At 46.9% G+C, this 18,820-nt stretch overlaps 2 protein-coding genes across 8 annotated transcripts; both read right to left on the reverse strand.

The window, feature by feature from the left end:
• Positions 1–703: 703 nt before the first annotated feature.
• On the reverse strand, positions 704–4,804 carry imp4 (IMP U3 small nucleolar ribonucleoprotein 4). The gene is made up of 9 exons (XM_040196052.2): positions 4,678–4,804; positions 3,175–3,283; positions 2,985–3,068; positions 2,787–2,896; positions 2,157–2,289; positions 1,779–1,933; positions 1,569–1,663; positions 1,389–1,462; positions 704–1,060 (listed from the first exon to the last, which is right to left on the reverse strand). The coding sequence occupies exons 1-9, from the start codon at positions 4,678–4,680 to the stop codon at positions 948–950; spliced, it is 876 nt and encodes a 291-aa protein (XP_040051986.1). The 5' UTR covers positions 4,681–4,804; the 3' UTR covers positions 704–947.
• A 332-nt stretch (positions 4,805–5,136) lies between these two features.
• rabl6b (RAB, member RAS oncogene family-like 6b) lies at positions 5,137–18,575 on the reverse strand. 7 transcript variants are annotated; one of them, XM_040196044.2, is made up of 18 exons: positions 18,348–18,504; positions 16,395–16,795; positions 16,166–16,300; positions 16,058–16,072; positions 15,792–15,839; positions 15,534–15,563; positions 14,498–14,550; positions 14,271–14,359; positions 13,062–13,202; positions 12,196–12,301; positions 11,963–12,066; positions 11,223–11,611; positions 10,885–11,032; positions 10,282–10,485; positions 8,442–8,703; positions 8,082–8,268; positions 7,542–7,600; positions 5,137–7,464 (listed from the first exon to the last, which is right to left on the reverse strand). In XM_040196044.2, the coding sequence occupies exons 2-18, from the start codon at positions 16,522–16,524 to the stop codon at positions 7,279–7,281; spliced, it is 2,286 nt and encodes a 761-aa protein (XP_040051978.2). In that variant the 5' UTR covers positions 16,525–16,795; positions 18,348–18,504; the 3' UTR covers positions 5,137–7,278. The 7 variants fall into 7 exon arrangements, with proteins under 7 accessions (XP_040051978.2, XP_077943187.1, XP_040051979.2 ...); XM_078087061.1 differs by having other exon boundaries at positions 18,187–18,496; XM_040196045.2 differs by lacking the exon at positions 16,058–16,072 and having other exon boundaries at positions 18,348–18,575.
• Between the last annotated feature and the right edge of the window lie 245 nt (positions 18,576–18,820).

Genomic DNA, 18,820 nt, shown 5'->3' on the forward strand with positions numbered 1-18,820 from the left:
CACAGGTTCACTTCCGCAACAAATGAGGCCAGGAAGTGAACGTGTGTGGCCCCGCCCACCAGTTATGTGAGGGGGCGTTCGAGAGCACAAATGTGGGTATCGCCAGTGAGGAGTAAAGTTAACATGTTTTACCGCCCTCTCTTGCTTATTCTAAGAACGGCTTCAATTACAGAAAGGAGTCCAAAACTGACACATTTTAAATGATTAGAGAAGGTGCACTGTGAGGTGTTACAGTACGTTGCAGTCTCCACAGTTCACTAAGAACCCACTGCTGTCTGGTGAAATTATCTGGGTTAAATAAAGAGCTGACAATTGTGAAGTGTGTATTCTTTTTAAATGCCCCCCTTTGCATGGATTCAGGACATTCACAATTATCAATTTAGCGTTTTGCAACAGGTTTGTTTTTAAAGAAATGAGGAGGAATTAGAGGCACTTTATGGTTCTTTCAGTTACAAAATTACTCTCCATGTATTTGTGCTTCATGTGTCACAAGACAGAGTTACAGAGAACTTTAATTGTGCTTTGTTTGAAGAGTTCCATAATATTTGCGTGTGAATTGTTGTAAGATCATGCTCCATGATTCGTTTATCATTTTTATATAAACTTTTTTGCAGCACAGGAGCGAACAAAAACATAACGTGACGTAATTTACAGTAAATATGTGCAGATTTGGATAAATATGAAGACTGGGAGACAGTCAACATAGACCATTACGCACATTTTATTCAAATACAGGTTCTATTACACTCAGAAGTGTGCTTAGATCAATGAGTTTATGAAAAAAAAAAAAAGCCAGAGACTTCATTCATGAAGGATTTAAAGCAGTTTAAAAACAAAACAAATTATAGTTCTATTATATTTGGTTGGCAAATGACAAAAACCCAGGACATCATCAGGACATAAACTCCACATCACACCAAAAAGCGTCTTCTCGTCTCCATCAGCGCCTACTGCACACTGAGGAACCTCCTCTTCTTGGCCGTGTGTGTGAACGCGTGGTGCCGCCACTCCACGTCCGCAGTGCGCTCATTGTCCAGGGTGCCCAGCTTGATCATGTACACTGAGCAGAAACACACCAGTTAATATTATACACGCGGTCCAAGAAAAAGTGTGCAGAAAAACGAGAAATCTGACAATAAAAAGCCCTGAAATGACCATTTCCTCCCAACAGCGGCCCGCGTACCACCGAGCAAAGCCAGCGTGTACTCTGGTTATCCGGCTCATCTAGTTTGCACCCGTTATTTAGAATACATAAACGTATCTGAAGCAGAGCTGCGATGGGCCAGAGGGTCCCAAACCTTCTGTCAGGCCCCCTTTGAGGATAAAGGGACATTGTAAGACCCCCCCCCCCCCCCCAAACACACCCATCTTTTTCCTACTTGACTCACGTTTCATCTCAAACCTGGGTCCCACTTCGGTCATCTCGATGTTCTTGTGGTCGGTTTTCTTGTAGGTGTGATGCCTGTGAATGAAAAAAGAAAACCCAATTCATTACTCTCATTACGGTTCAGCTCAAAGACGCCAACATGTTGATGACATTTGCACCGAGGACGTCTTGTCACACCGACCTGAACGAGATGAAGTCCTCCTGGTTGGCGAATGTGATCACGCGCCTGCTGTCCTCCTTCGGCACCGGGAAAAGGTACTTGAGGATATTGGAAACCTGCGTGCGCACAGAGACCAATAAGTTGCACCCCAAACCTAAAAATAGTTTTTTTTAAAAGGCGACGCAGAATATCAACGACACGTGCGCGAAGCGCCGTCCGTTGTTCACCCACCCTGGTGCCGAGGCGCGAGGAGAAGTTGTGGAAGATGAGGTGGGGGAAGGCCTCCGACATGGTGCCGATGTCGGGCACGTCGTGCCTCATCACCACGTTGTACAGCGTGAAATAGGCCGTGGGCCCAAAAGGCAAGTGGCACACCACCAGGCCATCTGAAGACATGCACGCAAAACGGGAACTCAAATGAATGATTGAAAAAAAAGAAGAAAGGTAAATGGATTTTCTCTTATGTGAATAATCAGTTGGGACTACAATAAAGAACACGGCTTGTTATTAGGACGCGTGATCACCGCTATACGACCGGAGCTCAGAGCCAGGTGGAAATACGAGACAATAAACCCCCCCCCAAGAAAGGAGCGGTAGAGCGAGGCGTACCTGGCCGTCCTCGGGTTTCGTGCACGATGACGAGGTCCGTCACGTTGTTGGCTTTGCACGCCCTCACCAGCCCGTTGATCTCGTGGTTCCCTCTGTTCATGCGCTGCGCTCCGGGGAACATCAGCTTCAGCTCCTGTGACCCACAGCAGCCGCTCATGAGCAGCAGGAACTCGCCGGGTCGAGTACATTTTAGTTTTACGTTGCTAAATTCATCAAGATTGTGTTTGTTTTATTCCTCTTTGCTCCGGGGAGGAGAGAAAAATCAGGTCGAGAGGTGAGGGAGTGATTTACAAAATGGTTGCATGCTGGGGTTTAGTCCATCACTTGGTTTGAAATGATTTTATCGACTAGATAATTATGCAACATGTTCAACAAACTATCAATAAATAAAATTAAACAAATGTGAAGTGAATGGAGGAACGCTTTATTCTAGAGGTCTGTCATTTACGAATGATAAAATTACTTAAGTTGTTCAACTTCTTTAAGAAAAGAAGTTGAACCATGGCCGGTTACAGACATGCCAGCAACCAACTGGTACCGTTTAACTCCTTTTGGTTTAAAACATAAACACTATTCTGAAAACGCACAGAGCCATTGAACCTAAGTGAGTCGCAGAGATGCTGGTCTGACCTTGGAGAACATTCGGAGTCTGGAGCTGGGGTCTCTGGATGTGGTGACCATGACTTTAGGGTCTTCAACTCCCGCCCACTTGTACTCATCGTCCATGTGGGAGCTGACACCTGCGCAGACAAGAGCCGACAAATCCACAGGATGCAAAGAGGGCGAGCAGAGAGGACGCCGTTCCCAATAAGTAATAACACCACCGACCTTCGGCCCCCTCATCGTCGAACTCCAGCAGCTTCTGCAGCTCCAGAGCATCTTTGCGAACCTCGCTTGGAAGGAGACGATTTTCTGCAGACGGCGGCGAAAAAGCAGAAACGGTTTGCGTTAAACCCGGGGTCACTTTACGCTGCCGACCAACCGGTGATGGCAAAACCGCAGCAGCACGCCGTCCCACCTTCAAGGGCGCCCTTCAGCTTCTGTTTCTTGTCCTCGATGGTCCGCAGCCGGTCTTCCTGGGCCTTCCGGTACAGGTACTCTCGTCTCAGTCTCGCCTCCCGACGAAGCTGCAACATCAAACCACGTCAACTCAAGCCGGGAGACGCAGGCCCGATCGGTTCTGTGCCGTTGTCAAATGATCCGGCACCCAATCTGAGCCCATTTCAGCAGAAGATGCTGACTGTGCCCACAAGTCAAACACAAGGATAACAAGCACGGAGACGTAAAAAAAAAAGGTAAACAAACAGTGCGGCACATGTGTGATCAACCGGCCATGTTAAAATGCATACATTTACAACTTTGACGATAAAAAGATCAAGACAATATTTATTCATTTTTCAAATATATTCAATTGTGTCATTGAAGCGAATTCAAAGAGTGATAAATAATATTTTTTGTCATGGTGACGTGACACGTGCAGCAGCACTGTCCCAGCCATATTTACTCAATTTAAAGCCCTCACAGACTCTCCCACTTAACCACTTACCAGGTGACGTCAGTTACATTACATTACATGTCATTTAGCGGACGCTTTTATCCAAAGCGACGTACAATAAGTGCATTCAACCATACGACACAAACTCAGGAAAACAAGAAACAAGAAAGTGCAATTTCCTCAAATAAGCCAATTTACAATTTGCTTTCGATGAGTGACGTTACAAGTACAATTTAAGTGCTACAATTTGTTAGTCTTTAGTCGAGGTAGAGTCTGAAGAGGTGTGTCTTTAGTTTGCGGCGGAAGATGTGAAGGCTCTCTGCGGTCCTGGTGTCTTCAGAGAGCTCGTTCCACCATTTCGGCGCAAGGACAGCGAAGAGTCGAGACCTAGTCGAGTGTTTTGCTCTCAGTGAGGGAGGAACGAGTAGTTTTGCAGATGAAGAGCGGAGAGTGCGGGTTGGGGTGTAGGGTTTGACCATGTCCTGGATGTAAGCTGGACCCGATCCATTCACAGCATGGTACGTGAGCACCAATGTTTTGAACTGGATGCGGGCGGCCACCAGGCAAAGTTCTCCTAACACGCCGATGTAATCCGAGGGAAATGGACTATCACATATCTTGATATTTTAATAAATGATATTACCCGGTGAGAGGTGAAACCCATCCGACACCCGCGTCACCATGTTAAATGTTATAAACACCGCAGAGAAAACGGTTTTAAAAGATGCTCAACGACACCGATTCCTAAATGATACGCGAGCACTTCTCAGGCTGACGTTTATTTTGTGCTTCTTGGTGAATTGGACTTAAATGACACATGAAAGTGAAGCACTGCATAACCAAGGAACACTTTATCGATCGTCTTTTATGAAATATGCTGCTAACAAATAGCTCATGTAAATAAACCAGGTTTTTAAACGCGGTTCTGTGTGGAACCCAAGCGGGATGTTTTCATTGAATGGCGACGTCACGCGCACATCGATTACCTGTAACATTTCATCAGCACACCATTAAGTTTAAACTCACCATGATGTTACTGTGGACGGCAGCTTGCTAGCAGGCGACAACTACTCACATGGAGGCATGAGCACGTGGGTACAAGAGCCTCGTTCATTGGCCCACTAGAGGAGCCAATGAGATCGCGCGATACTGACTTCTTCTTCTTCTTCTTTTATTTCCTCCTCGTGGACTTGCGGGCTCACTACCGCCGCCCACTACTGTGAAGTCCACCTTCACTCCTCTGACAACAAAACAAAGCGTGCCAATATGGTATTTGATTTAGTACAGTAATTATATTTCCCTCTCCAATCGCTGTTATTCAGAACGTGTCTTGTTGAGTACTGCATGTAATGACACATGAGATGAACTGGAAGATTTATTTGGATCAACGTGAAGGAACCTGTTGAAGAGACATCGCTGCTCATTATGAAGTCACTGTGAACCTTTTTTATATATATTTTTTTATAAGACAAGAAATGATCCTTGTGAAGAAATACGTTTGCGTTTATTGGACAAACCAAACACAGTGTAAAGATGGAACATGTCATGGAGTGAAAAGAAAATGAAGGGTTTTATTCCACAATGCCCTTCATCCATTTAGAAAAACAAGATCCCTGTAGAAACATCTCCATCGTTAGTATTGGTGAGGAGAAGGTCTCACTACCCCGCTGGACCCTCTTGTAGCATTTCAGGGACATCGTTTGGAACAAAGCTCTTCAGATATATGAACAGTATCTATACATACTTATATATACACATTCTTTTCTTGCAGTACATTTAAGTCTCATGCTTGCTTGAAACTGCGCTCTCAGCATTTATCCTCAATCACAAGACAAAAGAAAGAAAGCGCACACAGTATTCAGGATCAATGCTGCATAGTTTCATCTTTGAATATCAAACACAATATCTCTGTAAACCACTTATGAATGGGGGATGGAGACCATATGAAATGTCTAAAAATACAGTTATTTTTCCCTTGGGTGCAACAATGCTTCAGTGGTTTTGAAAAACAAAAACAGAAAAGTGGTGGCTTAAGGAGGCTGCTAACGGTCTGTACCACACTGCGCCTGGAAGCGAACCAGCAGGCCGTCTGTGGAAGACTTGAACCGCTGTGATCCGCGAGAAGCTGCCAGTGTTTTCGGCAGAAACTCACGCTAAATAAATCCCCAAACTCAAAAAACAGACGCAATAAATGAAGACAAGGATACAACGACGGGGAAGACTCGCAGGGAAATACTCGCAGGACAGAGTTTCTGAGGTCTGACCAGAATCAAAAAGGGGAAAAGGAAACAAAACAAAAAAGACAAACGGTTAACTGATGATTCACTGCAATCTGCTAATGGGGCTTCAGAGACGCGGAGAAGGCCAGCGGACACTTTACAGTAAGAACACTTAGACAATGGTTCTTTCCCTCGGAGCAGAACCTCCGTTAAGGCAGATGCAGGAAACATGATGACAATGTGTGTGTGTGTGTGTGTGGGGGGGGGGGGGGGGGGGGGGGGGGCTGGAAGTTTTGTTTGTTGACGTATAGCGAGTAGCGGCTGTGCATTAACCAGCGGATGAATTCAGACGAGGTCACGATGATCATGTGATCCGCTTATCGTACGACCCATGGACGCGACCTCGATATTGCCACTGTGGGGGGAGGGGGGGTTAATGCCTTGTGACGGGTTGCGCGCGCACACGCACACGCACACACACACACACACACACACACACACACACACACACAAAGCCGGCTCACAAACGGTTTTGTGGAAACTGGTCCTTCTGGGATCAGATGACACAGTATTTGTTTCCGTTGCATCACACGTTGTCTCCGACTCATCGTTGATCCCCACTGAGGAGTTTTCAGACGAGGCAAATTCCACTTTAAAACACTCCAACATCTGGCTCCCGATGACTCGCCCTCTCTCAATAAATCTGTGCCGCACGGTTTACATCTGCCGGGACAGACGGAACCGTCACAATAAAAAATATACAAATTCCTGTTAATTTCAGTCAAAAGAAACACAATATAAATATCTTACAGTAAATGACTTTACTCTGAGGTTTGTCCTCAGACAGACTGGGCTCTGGGTTTGTAGTATTCTGGTTGTTTGTCTTTGCTACTACGAATGAAAAAAGGGCACCAAATATTCGCATGCGATTATCTAGCAGTTTGCTGTGGTCTAATCATTGTTCTCAAATGAACCCAGCTCAGAGTAAACGTGTTGGTCAAAGCGACCGAATCAGTATTTTTAACCTGCCGTTGGGAGACGCAGGGAAGAGAGAAGCGTGAACACGATGAGAGTCTCTGAAGTCACTTTAAGCATGCGCTCAGAACACCAAACAAAGCCACTCAGAACCAGACGGGGACTCTATTTACAGGAGCAGCTCAGACCGGTCGGCCAATCTGTGGCCACGGCAGTCGCAGGAAATGTTGAACTTGTCTACGAGTGGGTCTCCTCGCCGTTTCCTGTCGGCTGGGATGGAAGTGGGCGCGGTAGTGCAGATGCGGGATCATTTAGAAGGAACGTCCAGGTACCAGAGTCCTTGCTGATTTTACCTGCGTGTGGTCGGTGGCCTTTGCGTGCGGCTTGGAGATGCTTGATGCTCTGACAAGTCAAGGAGTGTTTTCTCGTCTTTTTAAAGTTCTTCATAATCCCCGTCATCCCTCTTGACGGTCGCGGCTCCTCCGCCCAGAAAGTCCTCCAGCTCGTCCACCTCCGTCTTCTTGGTGCGGGACTTCTTCTTCTTTTTCTCGTCTCCCGCTGCCGCTTCGTCTTTTTCCTTTTTTTTGTGTTTGTGTTTCTTCTTGTTCTTTTCGTCTTCCTGAAAACGGACGGACGGACGGATGAGTTATTGTGTGACATCGCTGCCCGTGTGCAATGTAACAACAAGAACTTTACCTCTTTGGGTTTCTTCTTCTTTTTCTTCTTGTCTTTGGAGGAGGGTTTGCTTTCCTTGTCTGAATGCGGAACAGAAACACCAGTTAGTTTGTGGACGGACACTTCTTTCATTTAAGCTTTTGCCATATTGTCCAGCAAGTAAAACCGGACGCTGAATGAGACAACAAGGCAACCGGAACTTTAAACTATCAAGACCAGCCAAAGCCGTGGTAGCAACCTGGCAACGGGACCATCGTTTACAGAATAAACCTCTTCATGTATTAAAGAAGACATGCAACCATTTGGAAAAAAAATCAATATTCGAGAGAAGTGCCTGAACAACTGAAACAATACAGTGAGCGTCCATGGAGCAGAGCACACGATGCTGCGCTATGAGTGACTGAGTGATCTTCACATATTGTAACTAACTTTGTCGTAACATATAGTTTCTAATACATTCGTAGTTTGTAGTTTGTTATCTATAACATTATGTTGATGGAATGAAAACGAGCAGTGAGTTTTCTAAAGATCCTCTTGAAAGAAGGCTCAGCGTGGACTTGCCTTCCTGCTCCTCGCTGCTGTCCTTGGCGGCGGGCGCCTGGTCCCGGAGGCCGAGGCCGAACAGGTCGGCGTCGTCCTTGTGTTTGAAGGAGATCACTGTGGGCTTCAGGGGCTCCGGCGCCTCGGCCAACTGCGTGTCGTCGTCAGAGATGTCGGACAGGAGCTCGTCTCTGACTGGAAATATGTCCTGGAGAGAAACGGTCAGAGGAGGGGAAAAAAATAACGTGAGGAGATGTTGCAATTCGTCCAAAAAGGGACCGGAGGGAGAATTCCATCTGATTTGACAGAACTGTAATTTAATGAGTGACCCGACTGGACTTCCAGCCCGTCACTAATGAGCCTCGACCTCCCCTCCTCTACCTTCACGACCTTCGGCGTGTCCGACGCCTCGGACTCAAAGTCGGGGTCGTCCATGACGTACGAGAGGACCTGCTGGGCCACCGGGGCCTCGGGGTCTGTATCCGAGTCCTCGGCCCTCTGTGGGCTTCCCTTCTTCTTGCCCTGACCTCGGGGCGGCTGCTCCGCCGTCGGAGTCAGAGTGAGGGTGACGAGGGCGGCGCTTTGGCCTCGGACCTCCGGAGCTTTGGACGCCACCTTCGGTTTCTTGCTGAGGATCATGGGCCTGAAAACAAAACGACATTTGCATTTCATTCAATAAGCCTCTGGGATCTTTCGCTGCAGTGCCATTTGAAGCGCTACGTGTTGAAGGTATAGTCGGAGGAGGACGGTGTTTCCCCTACCATTATATTAGGGTGGGGGCTGGTGTATCCGTCCCCCCCCACACATTTTGTTTCATTTTATTTTCTGTATAGGCCAGATCATAACAGAAGTAAGGCGTTTTTGGTTGGGAAAAAGGGCTGATGCACAACGCTGTGCCATCAGTGTCTGATTTAACAACAGTGTTGAAAGGGGCTTTTACGTTTATATTTAAGTATATTTAAACTTTTCTTTTTTTTTTAATCACAGAAGGAACAGTGGTGTAAATATGTAAGGCAAAGGGAAGAAGCAGCTCCAGAGCTTTCCATCCCCTCTTGTCCTCTCCTGTTGTTCTCCTCTCCAAAGTTTTGCAGATTAGAAACGAAACACTGAGGTGTGTTTTTAGTTTGCCGCAGAAGGAGGACAGACTTTCTGCTGTCAGCAGAGTGATTCACGACTCAGGCTGTGTATCTTCTATTTTAACTATATCAAGGCTCAAAGAACATCCAGTCACAGACACCATGATGATGTGTTTGTGTGGGAAAAATAACCCTCTCAACACATCAGTGAAGGCTGGCGAGCGGGTTCCGCTGGCTGCGTTTGTTGGTGTTAGTGCTTTTTTTAACAAAGGCTGGAGTTTCTCCAAATGCGTGCAGCCACTCACTCTTTGGGGGCGAGAGCTTTTTGTGGAAAAATGAACACTACACAAGCGCAGTGGGTAGGACTCGCTGGTGTACCCGTCATACCGGTGCACAGCCGTAACCACTGCGGTCGCTCTTCGGCAGGCAGCAGAATATATTCGCCGGCCCTACGACTGGAGATTAAAACATGCGCAATGAAGATAAACTGGAGGAGCAGAAATGTTTCTTGCAGAAAGAACGAGCTGTTCATCGGCATTGGAAACTTGAGAATCGCCAGTACGGCGTACAGGCCCGACTCTCAAATAGCGGGATCGGTGACAGGAGGCATCTGGTATCGTATCAACAGCAGCCGGGTGTCTGGTGTTTGCCTGCAAAATCCTTTTTGCTTACAGCCAACGGCCGTGACGGAACCACGACAACGGCACAAAAAGGGTGTACAGATGGCTTGTGATGGAATAAAAGATATTTAATGTCAAAAAGGGGGGAAATATTAGATGTAGCTCTACAATATTGACACTACCTATTTTTAATGTCAACAAGACACTCAAACACGAGCCCATGTGACACGGCTCATGTGTGCGAAGAGCAAACGAGAGCCGTCTGACTGCTGCGGAGTGGTTTCTGATCTTTTTTTTCAGGGGTGAGAAAGTTAGCCGGTCCAGTCGAGTTGTGCTCGGAAATGCAACCGTGTGAATGTAGTTTATGCTCAGTGTTTCCCACACATACACTAATTTGTGGCAGTGCACCACAGATTCAACACACACACACACACACACACACACACACACACACACACACACACACACACACACCTCTCTCAATAACCTCAAATCAATAACAGCCATGTCACTGTGAGGACTCACGGTTTCAGCTCAGAGTCGCTGTCCAGCTCTTGGCTCTTGGGGACGGCGGGGGCCGTCGGGACCCCCTCGTCCTCGTCACTGGTCAGAGTGATGTCTTTGCTGGGGGGCAGGGTCTTCGGCCGGGGGAGGCAGGGCTCCGTGTCGTCGATATCCAGCTCGTCCTGGAAACCGGACACCATGGGGTTTCCTCTGTCCTCGCCGTCACTGGGACAGAAAAACACAGTTGCCCGGTGGAGATGAAAAACATCACTGACTACAGACTCTGATTACAAGACAACCGCCGTGCAACCATTGAAGTAAGAGGAGCGTCTATTCTTCTCAAGTCTGTGTGTGTGTGTAGGGAATCCTTAAGTGTATGAGCAACATGAAGGAGCAAATATTCAGGTGAAAATGTGTTTTGTGACACTGAATATATTCTAGCAGAATTTGATTTCATATTGTTATGAATACCATGTAATGTTGTATGTTTTAGAAATCTCTTCATGTCAAAAATAAAAACCCATGTTGAGGCGAATTAAAAAAATGATTAAAGAAAAAAAAAAAAAAAAGAAGGAATGAAGAAGCCGACTTGAAATGACCCTGAAGCCTTGGTGGACGTCTCACCTGTCGCTGTCCACAGCCGCTGCCGGCTGAGCCGCCTTGGTCCTGGAGGGCAGGCTGTCCTCCAGGAAGCTCCTGTCCAGCCTCTCATCCGGCACAAAGTCGTCCACACTGTGAACCTTAGCGGGACCCATCGGAGCCGGCGGCTCGTCTGAAGGAAAACAAGCAGCCCGATAACCGTCAAACCTATTTTCACGTTCCATCAGCGGCCAGGCTCGTGACATCTGGAAACTCAGACTTGAAGCTGAGGGCATCAGCAAAGTGTGCACGTAGCTACAGAGGAGACAGTGTGTGCGTGTGTGTGTGTGTGTGTGTGTGCGTCTATCTCTGAGAAGACTCACCTGACGCAGAAGCAGGAGCCTCAGCAGCAGGAGGTGCACCAAACCAGCGGGACATGAAGCCCCGTTTCTGGGGGGCGGACCCCCCCGAGGCCTGAAGGTGTTCGGGCGACTGGGCCGGCGGCTTCGACTCGACGGCGGGGGAGCTCGCCGCGCTGACGGTCGTCCCCGGGGGCGGAGGCGGAGGGGAGGAGGCGGGGGCGGACACGGTGGGCGACTGCGGGAGCGCCTGGGAGGGGGCCGGCGCCTGAGGGGTGCCGGGGCTGGAGCTGCCCGTGGAGGCCCCGCTGGGGGGGACGATGGGCGACTGGGAGCCCGAGTCAGGACTCTGACCGTTAGCCGGACCGGGAGAGCCGAAGCCCTTACTGCGAGACTCCAGGTTCTCCAGGAAACTGCAGGAATCATCACTCACGCATTAATAAACGGCAACAACATCAGAGGCTGCAGAGAGTAAATGCTGCTGTTGAAATGTCATCTGCAATGTTAAACTTTTTAAATCACTTCAGAAAATGTGTGTTGTTCTAAACTTGGATACACACACAACTTCAGAAATCTATGGCAGGAAACAAAAATGTAAATGAGAGAATCTGAGGTGGGGGATTGTGAGTGAGCACAGTAGTGTTATTATGGTACGAATGGACTCCGAAGGTCCTGAAAGATACGTATACACGTTCCTGCTGGTGTTATACAAACAGAGTGAAACATCACAAAGAAGATTGAGGGAGACACAAAGCCGTAAGTACATCTCATAGTTCTGATCTTCAGTCTCCTGCTGGACACACAGCTCCTCCAGGGTGGCGTCCATGTCCAGCTGATTTGTCTCCAGCTGCCTCAGAAGGGTCTCTCTCTGCGTGCGCGCACACACACACACACACACACACACACACACACACACACACACACAATGAATGTAACAATGAGTAATTAATAAAAATGTAATAATTATGATAGTAATGAGTTGTGAAAAGAAATGTACCTGTAGCTGCAGGAAGGGGATGTTAAAAAACCTGTGCAGATATTTTAGACCGAAGCCGTTCTTCATTGAGGACTCGGCGTAGTGGATGTAAGACGCTCCCATCGGTCTGTAAAACACAAGAATTACTTTAGCGATCATTCCCTGCACATGTGCAACATCGGTCAACACAATCCGCATCATCGAATCAGGGAAACACGCTGACTTTCAGGCCACTAGCGGGCAGCAGAACTAACAAACCCCATGATACAGCTTATCCCTTTGTTACGATGGGGAAGGCAGTGAGTTAGTAAGCGCCTCTCTTCAAACACACCCAGCACTCATTAGGAGTTACGTTTGTATCTGGTGAGAATTCTGCGTGAGCTTCGTCACCGTGAGAACAGTCACACACAAATTAAATCTTTTACTACAAAAAATGTTTCCATTCTGAACACCAAAGCTTTTCATGGAGAGTTTTAGATTGTCACTGTTTTAATACTCCGTGTCAAATGAGAAATACTCGTTTGAGGACATTTCCACTTGACATTAAGCAATAATGTAATAAAAGGGATTTTATCATTATTACAACAAACTGAATATTCCACGCCTTAACTACAACAATAAAGCACATCAATATTTTGGTCAAATACATTAGTTACTGAATAAAGAACATATTGAACAAATATATCCACATTTGAGTATTACGTGTTAAACACTAACATGCTGGCTTGTTTAACGCTCCTTTGCACACAGGGCTGTTCCAATCAGAGAGGTGCGGCTACACGTCTCACAAACCAGCAGATGTCAGTGTTCTGAAGCGTCATCCTTTTTTAGACGGATAGCATCAAAGCGTCCAGCAGGCTTCCTTTAGCCCGCCGCTGACCTCTGACCTGTTCAGTCCTGCGATCAGGTCCCTGATGTCGTCGGGGAGGATGACGCGGTGCTCGCCCATGTCCCGGTGGTTACCCAGCACGCACACGGGCACGTGGGTGGGCACTTTGGGCAGCTCCCTCAGGATGTAGTTAAAAGTCCTGCGATTGAAAAGACACAGATGCATCCGCCCGTTGGTGGGTAAAGAAACGCAAGAGGTAGAAATGAATAAATGATAGGAACAAATATGAGTGCGGTTTGGGCGATATAGAATAAATAAAATGTCACCATATTTTTGAGCCAATAACTCAATATCAATATTGCTGTGACAATTTCATCTCCCAGTTCCTCCCGCTGTTTTTCAACAGGACAAAAACCCGAAGCACACAGCCAAGACAACGAAGAAGCGCCTCTGGGAAAACTATGGAAATGTCCTTGAGTGGTGACTGAACATCTGGAGAGATCTGAAAATGTCTGTGCACCGCTGCTCCTCATCCAACCTGACGGAGAAGAATGAGAGAACCTTCCCAGAAACGGGTGTGCCGAGCTTGTAGCATCATGCTCAAGAAGGCTTGAGGCTGTGATTGCTGCCAAATGTGCTTCAACAAAGTATTGAGCAAAGGCTGTAAAACTGTTTGTTTTTGTTCTTTTTTTTTTTTAAATAAATGTGAAAACGTTTAGTTATTTTCCACTTTGTCTTTATGGGGTGACAAAGGATTATATATATATATATATATAGTATTGTTCGAAGTACACACAATGCGTCTCCGTTTTGGTGTTTTTGTGTTACTGCAGTTATTACAATGAAGGGCACAAGTCAGTGCATCATGGCAACAATACACCGAACGTTCAACCCCCCCCTGGTGCATCATGTCCCTCATGGCTGGACATGATAGTATCTGAAAAAACAAACATCTCCATTTATTCCCTCAGATGTAATGCCTAAAATAGCTGTTTGGAAATGTCTTTGAAGGTTTTTGCCTCTGAAGCTGAACATGATCTGCTCGTGGAAGCAGCGGAAACCGAATCTGTCCATGCATATTGTAGCATCGGAGCTCACTGACGAGACGGAGCAGGGACACCGACTCAGACAACTCACATCGCAAGGCCTTACCTCGTATTCTTTTGGACAATATAGTGTCCCAGAGACAAATTTGCAATTAGTCCTTTTAAGACCAAATTCTGTCACAGATGTAGTGATAATTCTTTGTTGGGACGGAGCCACTTACCACTGCTTGGTGATGTCGAACATCATGATGATTCCATTACAGTTCTTGTACACATCCAAGAACTCTGCATCCAGGGCCACCTCGTCCGACTACAACACAGCCATCACACTGATGCATGAATCACATGATACGGGGAGGAAATGTGACGCTTCTTATGATCCACTTGCTCTTTCACTCCTACAAAGGAGCCTCTTTCCACACACACATGACGGCCACGTGATAATCACCTCTTGAGGCTCATTCTCCAGTTTCAAATTCTCTCCGCGCCTTTTGCCTTTGCCTGAAAAAGAAAAAAAAAGGTCACAAGCGGAAAAAAGAAACGGAATGTAGAGCTCAGCTCGTTGCTCGTGTTAGATCACGGCGAGGTACAGAAGCAAAAGCAGCACAGCCGCTTTTCTCACGGGCAAGCATCTCGCAGCCGGGCAATAACGCGCAGCGTCCTCTTAAACACACACATTCCTGGTATTAGTACGTCTTTCACACCCACGAGCAGGTTAGGACCGAGGTCATCAAACCCTCTGTGTTCAAACCCTCGTTTGTCAATTCAAACCAAGCGAGTCACCGCCAGTTAATTCCCAGTGTTGACATTTTAGATGGGACCCGGGTCAGAACCCTCGCATGCTGGAAAATAGAAAGATTGTGCAAACATGCTTTAAAAACGGATGCGCTTGCAGCTGGCTGTACCGCGTTGGCGAGAGGAGTGTGTTCGGAGTTACAGTTGGAATACCTGTGATGAGTTTAGACCACTCAGGCGTTTACGAGCTGTTCCGGGTTCAACGGGCTATTTCTCTTGAAGAGAGCAAGCGCTATCGTGAGGGATTCGCCGTGACGGAAATCCATTCATTTTGGTTTTAATGGCGTTTAGTTTAGTCATCGAGGCTTTCTACAAAATGACCTAAACCTCATTGTCATCTAAGTATGCGGGTTTTGGTTGCATAGTAACAGCAACAACAGCACCTACGGTGCGCCCTCCCATTTCCAGCCAGTGACCCCGTTAGTCCCGCCCACAGGCGTCAGCGACACTGATGGTGTGCAGTTCACAATAAAGTCAACCCCGATCCGACCCAACTCTCAACCCTGGTGGAGCCCTCGGTGTGAAAGGGGAACGCGCTGCACACAGCAAAGGAACAAGTCAGCCAAACTCAGAAGTAGCCTCGCAGCAAACCGTGGGAATATTGACATTCAGATAAGAGTGTGAAGAGGCGGAGAGAGACCCAGAACACACAAGCCAGTTCAAGCTCTACACACTACATTGCCGCTCACCTACACCTTCTGGAAGAGGATATTTTTGGCCTGAGATGAGTGCGAGAGAGAGAGGTGCAAAACAAAAAAGGAGAAGAAAAAAAACAAACATCATCAACACTGAGGAAAAAACACACACAAAGGAAAAAGTGAAGCGTCCTTTTGGAGTCATGAAATACTGCGGCAGTGGAGAGAACAGAAGGGACAGGGCCTCTTAGGACGAGGTGAACCTCTGTGGAAAGTCTGGTTCTTTAAACGGGCGCATGTGTCAACACTCACCTTTGTCCACCACGTCCCACACCTCTACCTTGACCACATCATCGGTAGCTGAAGGGGAGACAGAAGGACAGTTTGCATTATTCAAGCTCCCGGGCCACAGATCGAGATATTCCCAACATGCAGGACCCTAAGCGACTCGAACACAGAGCCAACGGCTGCAAACGCTAGCAGAAGTGGGGAAAAGGTTTGCTCGGTACGGAGGGACGAACACAAATACAGGATAGCTACTCTACGCTGGGTGAGCTGAGGCTAAGACGACATTTTACCTTGATATGGCGCCACTGAAACAGAACAGCAGATGTCAAATATTCACCGAGGCAGAAACAGCGGCGATGAAATGCGGTTCAGAGCTGGCGTGAGATGCGGCGACTTACTTTTGTAATTCCAGTGGATACTCGTGGCCTGGATCTCCTGAGTGGGCAGGTACTCCTCCACGAACTTCTTGCCCTGCAGTCGATGCCATAAAGTACTTTTGCCGGTGTTTCTGTCCCCCCGGATGACTATTTTCACTTCATATGGAGAAACAGTAGTTCAGGAAAAGGTTAATCACTTTAATCTCTTGAAGGCGACCGGCCCGTTGGCCTGACTGCCTGCATCACTTACTGTTATACTGGACTCCTTTGGCGAAGCGTCTCTGCAAACTTTGGTTCATGGACTGCAGGCCAGCCGGAATGTTCTTGTCCCTGAGCTGCCCCGGCTCCGACCCCACCAGCTTCTTGAGCGCCGAGAACATCGTTGCCGGTGCGTTGGGGGCTCGCGTGTCGCAGGGGTTTGTGCGGCAGCGCCTTCACCTGGCAGTGTCGTCACACAACGAGCGGAGAGCGGTGGTGCAGCAGCGTGTCGTGGCGGACGAGGAGGTTAAGGGTCCATGCCCCGAAGCACGCACGAAGCCAAAGCGACTCAACGGCGTCCCTGAATTGTGCGGCGGTTCTCTTAGATATGGCTGGATGCTCCCGGGCACCGGGCAGAGGTGGAGGTAATGACTAGTTTTTTTGGAGCATCATCTGTGGAAAAAACAAAAACAGCAAAAAAAAACGTTACATTTGGGCATGACAAAAAAAATTATACAATGTGTAAAAAACAAAAGTTAAACAGATCCATCCCTAAAGATGAGGTTCTGGTAATTGCCTCGATACCAAGAAACATGGACATCAACAGTTTGACTTTTTTTTTTTCTTCCTCAAAGTGGTTGGGAGGCCCAGCAAGATATTTTTAGTCAGCTTAAATTTTGAGGAACAAAGACACAATGCAAAATGTACGTCATGGAAATGTGACAGAGATGGAACCATTAGCTGCCGATGTGACGTTTCACCAGCTCGTGCCTCTCATGGTTTGAGAACACACAATTATTCTTAGTCAATAATGCCGCTGTGATTGCTGGAAAACCCAGAAGGGTTGTTTGTCCTGTCTATTCTGAAGGTATTTCCAGAAAACTTCAAACACTCTTCAAACCATCTGGATGAAATTAAAGTCCGTCTCCACTAGTCTCCATTACCACTCAGCTACGACATCTTTACGGCCGGCTTCCGTTAGAATACATCTCCAAAGTGCTGGTCAAGAACCAGAAATACATCTTTATTCTCACCTAAAACAGCACGGAATCTGAATGCTGTTTTGCTCCTGGAGCGTTTAACGCTATGTTACTTTACACAGTTTCATTATTGATACTCAATGTACTCTTCGTTCTAGTGACTTATATTTCCATTTCACTCGCTGCTTAATAAATAATTTTCTTCTAATCTTGTTTCATGTGTGTTTTATTTACCCATTAAATTGTCCCCCATGGCAAAAATGTGTTATGGAATATTACAAAAATGTAAAAGTCATTGCTTCATAATCTACAAAAAAGTGCCTGGCTAAAAATACACGTCCTTGGTCATTTATTTGTTTTTATTAATAAAACAAGTAAGACTCATCTACCTGGATGTTTCATTAGAATCAACACGATTAACACTGAATCGATTATGAGAACTGGTGGTAAACAAGTCCTCGTAGCTGCTTCGTGTCCTCATTAAAGCCTGATGGGCGCGAGCTGTCACAAGAGCTCTTACGTTACATTATTCACCATCTGACCGGCGGATCTGTGACCTCGCTGCAGTGTTCAGTGAAATGACACAGAACAGCTTTTTAAGTCGAGCGGTGTGCGCGCACACACACACACACACACACACACACGCACACACTCAATTATTTTTCCTTTTCCCTTGATTTTTTTTTCTTTTAACGTTATCCACCCTACGTTAGCATTAGCAGTCCAGGCAGTTTAGCGCTTTTAACAGCGTTTAACAGGGTTATTTATCGAAGTTTTGATGCAATTATGCCGAAAAAAGATTAAAGCCAAATACTGTAAAGGGATGTGAATGGTCAAACAGTGGTGAGGCGGACAGGTGCGTACCCTGCGCCGGCTGAGAGGGGACGTGAAGCCTCGGCTCGGTGCTAGCTGTAGCTCTCCAGACGATATTAGCTAGCTTAGCTTCCCGTTCGCTCATTGGCATCAAACCACTGCGAGAACGGCGGGGTTTTCTCTCTCGTGTGGTATGAGCTACAAATACTCACGGCTATTTAATAATGTAAGATATCGCAGTCCCCGCATCTTTTTCTCGAAACATCTGTCAGTCCTCCATCCCAGCAGAGATGTAGCAGCAGCGACATTCCTTCGCAAACGAGAGCAGCCACATACACACGGGTCAAGCGCGAAGCACGAACGCGCACCTTCCGTTTTAGCTTTCAAAATAAAAAACACAGGTCGCAGAAGCAACGGAAGACCAGTTCGGTAAATGTTCTGCCGTTGTTGGTGGTAGTACGGATTAGTTACCAGTAGAAATGCAAACAGTAACGGGGAAACGGAAATGGCAGCATATATAATTCCATAACGGGATCATCTGTCAACAACAACAAAAAGATGCTTTGGGGGCCCACTAAAGATGCTTATTCGGATAATCCAGAAATAATATTTCAGTTGCAAAACTATCTACAGTAACGCATACCATGGCCGTAATGTACATATGTATTTTATGCGATTTGGACTA

The sequence above is a fragment of the Gasterosteus aculeatus genome, chromosome 13, assembly GCF_964276395.1.
Source record: "Gasterosteus aculeatus chromosome 13, fGasAcu3.hap1.1, whole genome shotgun sequence".
Taxonomy (NCBI): Eukaryota; Metazoa; Chordata; class Actinopteri; order Perciformes; family Gasterosteidae; genus Gasterosteus; species Gasterosteus aculeatus.

What these genes read in the sequence shown, in the direction of transcription:
- imp4 (XM_040196052.2), bottom strand. An exon ending in CGACGATGAGGGGGCCGAAG is followed by an intron (nt 2,897 to 2,984) that starts GTCGGTGGTGTT and finishes TTGTCTGCGCAG; the next exon opens with GTGTCAGCTCCCACATGGAC. An exon ending in GAGGACTTCATCTCGTTCAG is followed by an intron (nt 1,463 to 1,568) that starts GTCGGTGTGACA and finishes TTTCATTCACAG; the next exon opens with GCATCACACCTACAAGAAAA.
- rabl6b (XM_040196044.2), bottom strand. Translation starts at nt 16,524, where the DNA reads ATGTTCTCGGCGCTCAAGAAGCTGGTGGGGTCGGAGCCGGGGCAGCTC. An exon ending in GGCTCCTGCTTCTGCGTCAG is followed by an intron (nt 11,033 to 11,222) that starts GTGAGTCTTCTC and finishes GTTTTCCTTCAG; the next exon opens with ACGAGCCGCCGGCTCCGATG. An exon ending in ACACGCCGAAGGTCGTGAAG is followed by an intron (nt 8,269 to 8,441) that starts GTAGAGGAGGGG and finishes GTTTCTCTCCAG; the next exon opens with GACATATTTCCAGTCAGAGA.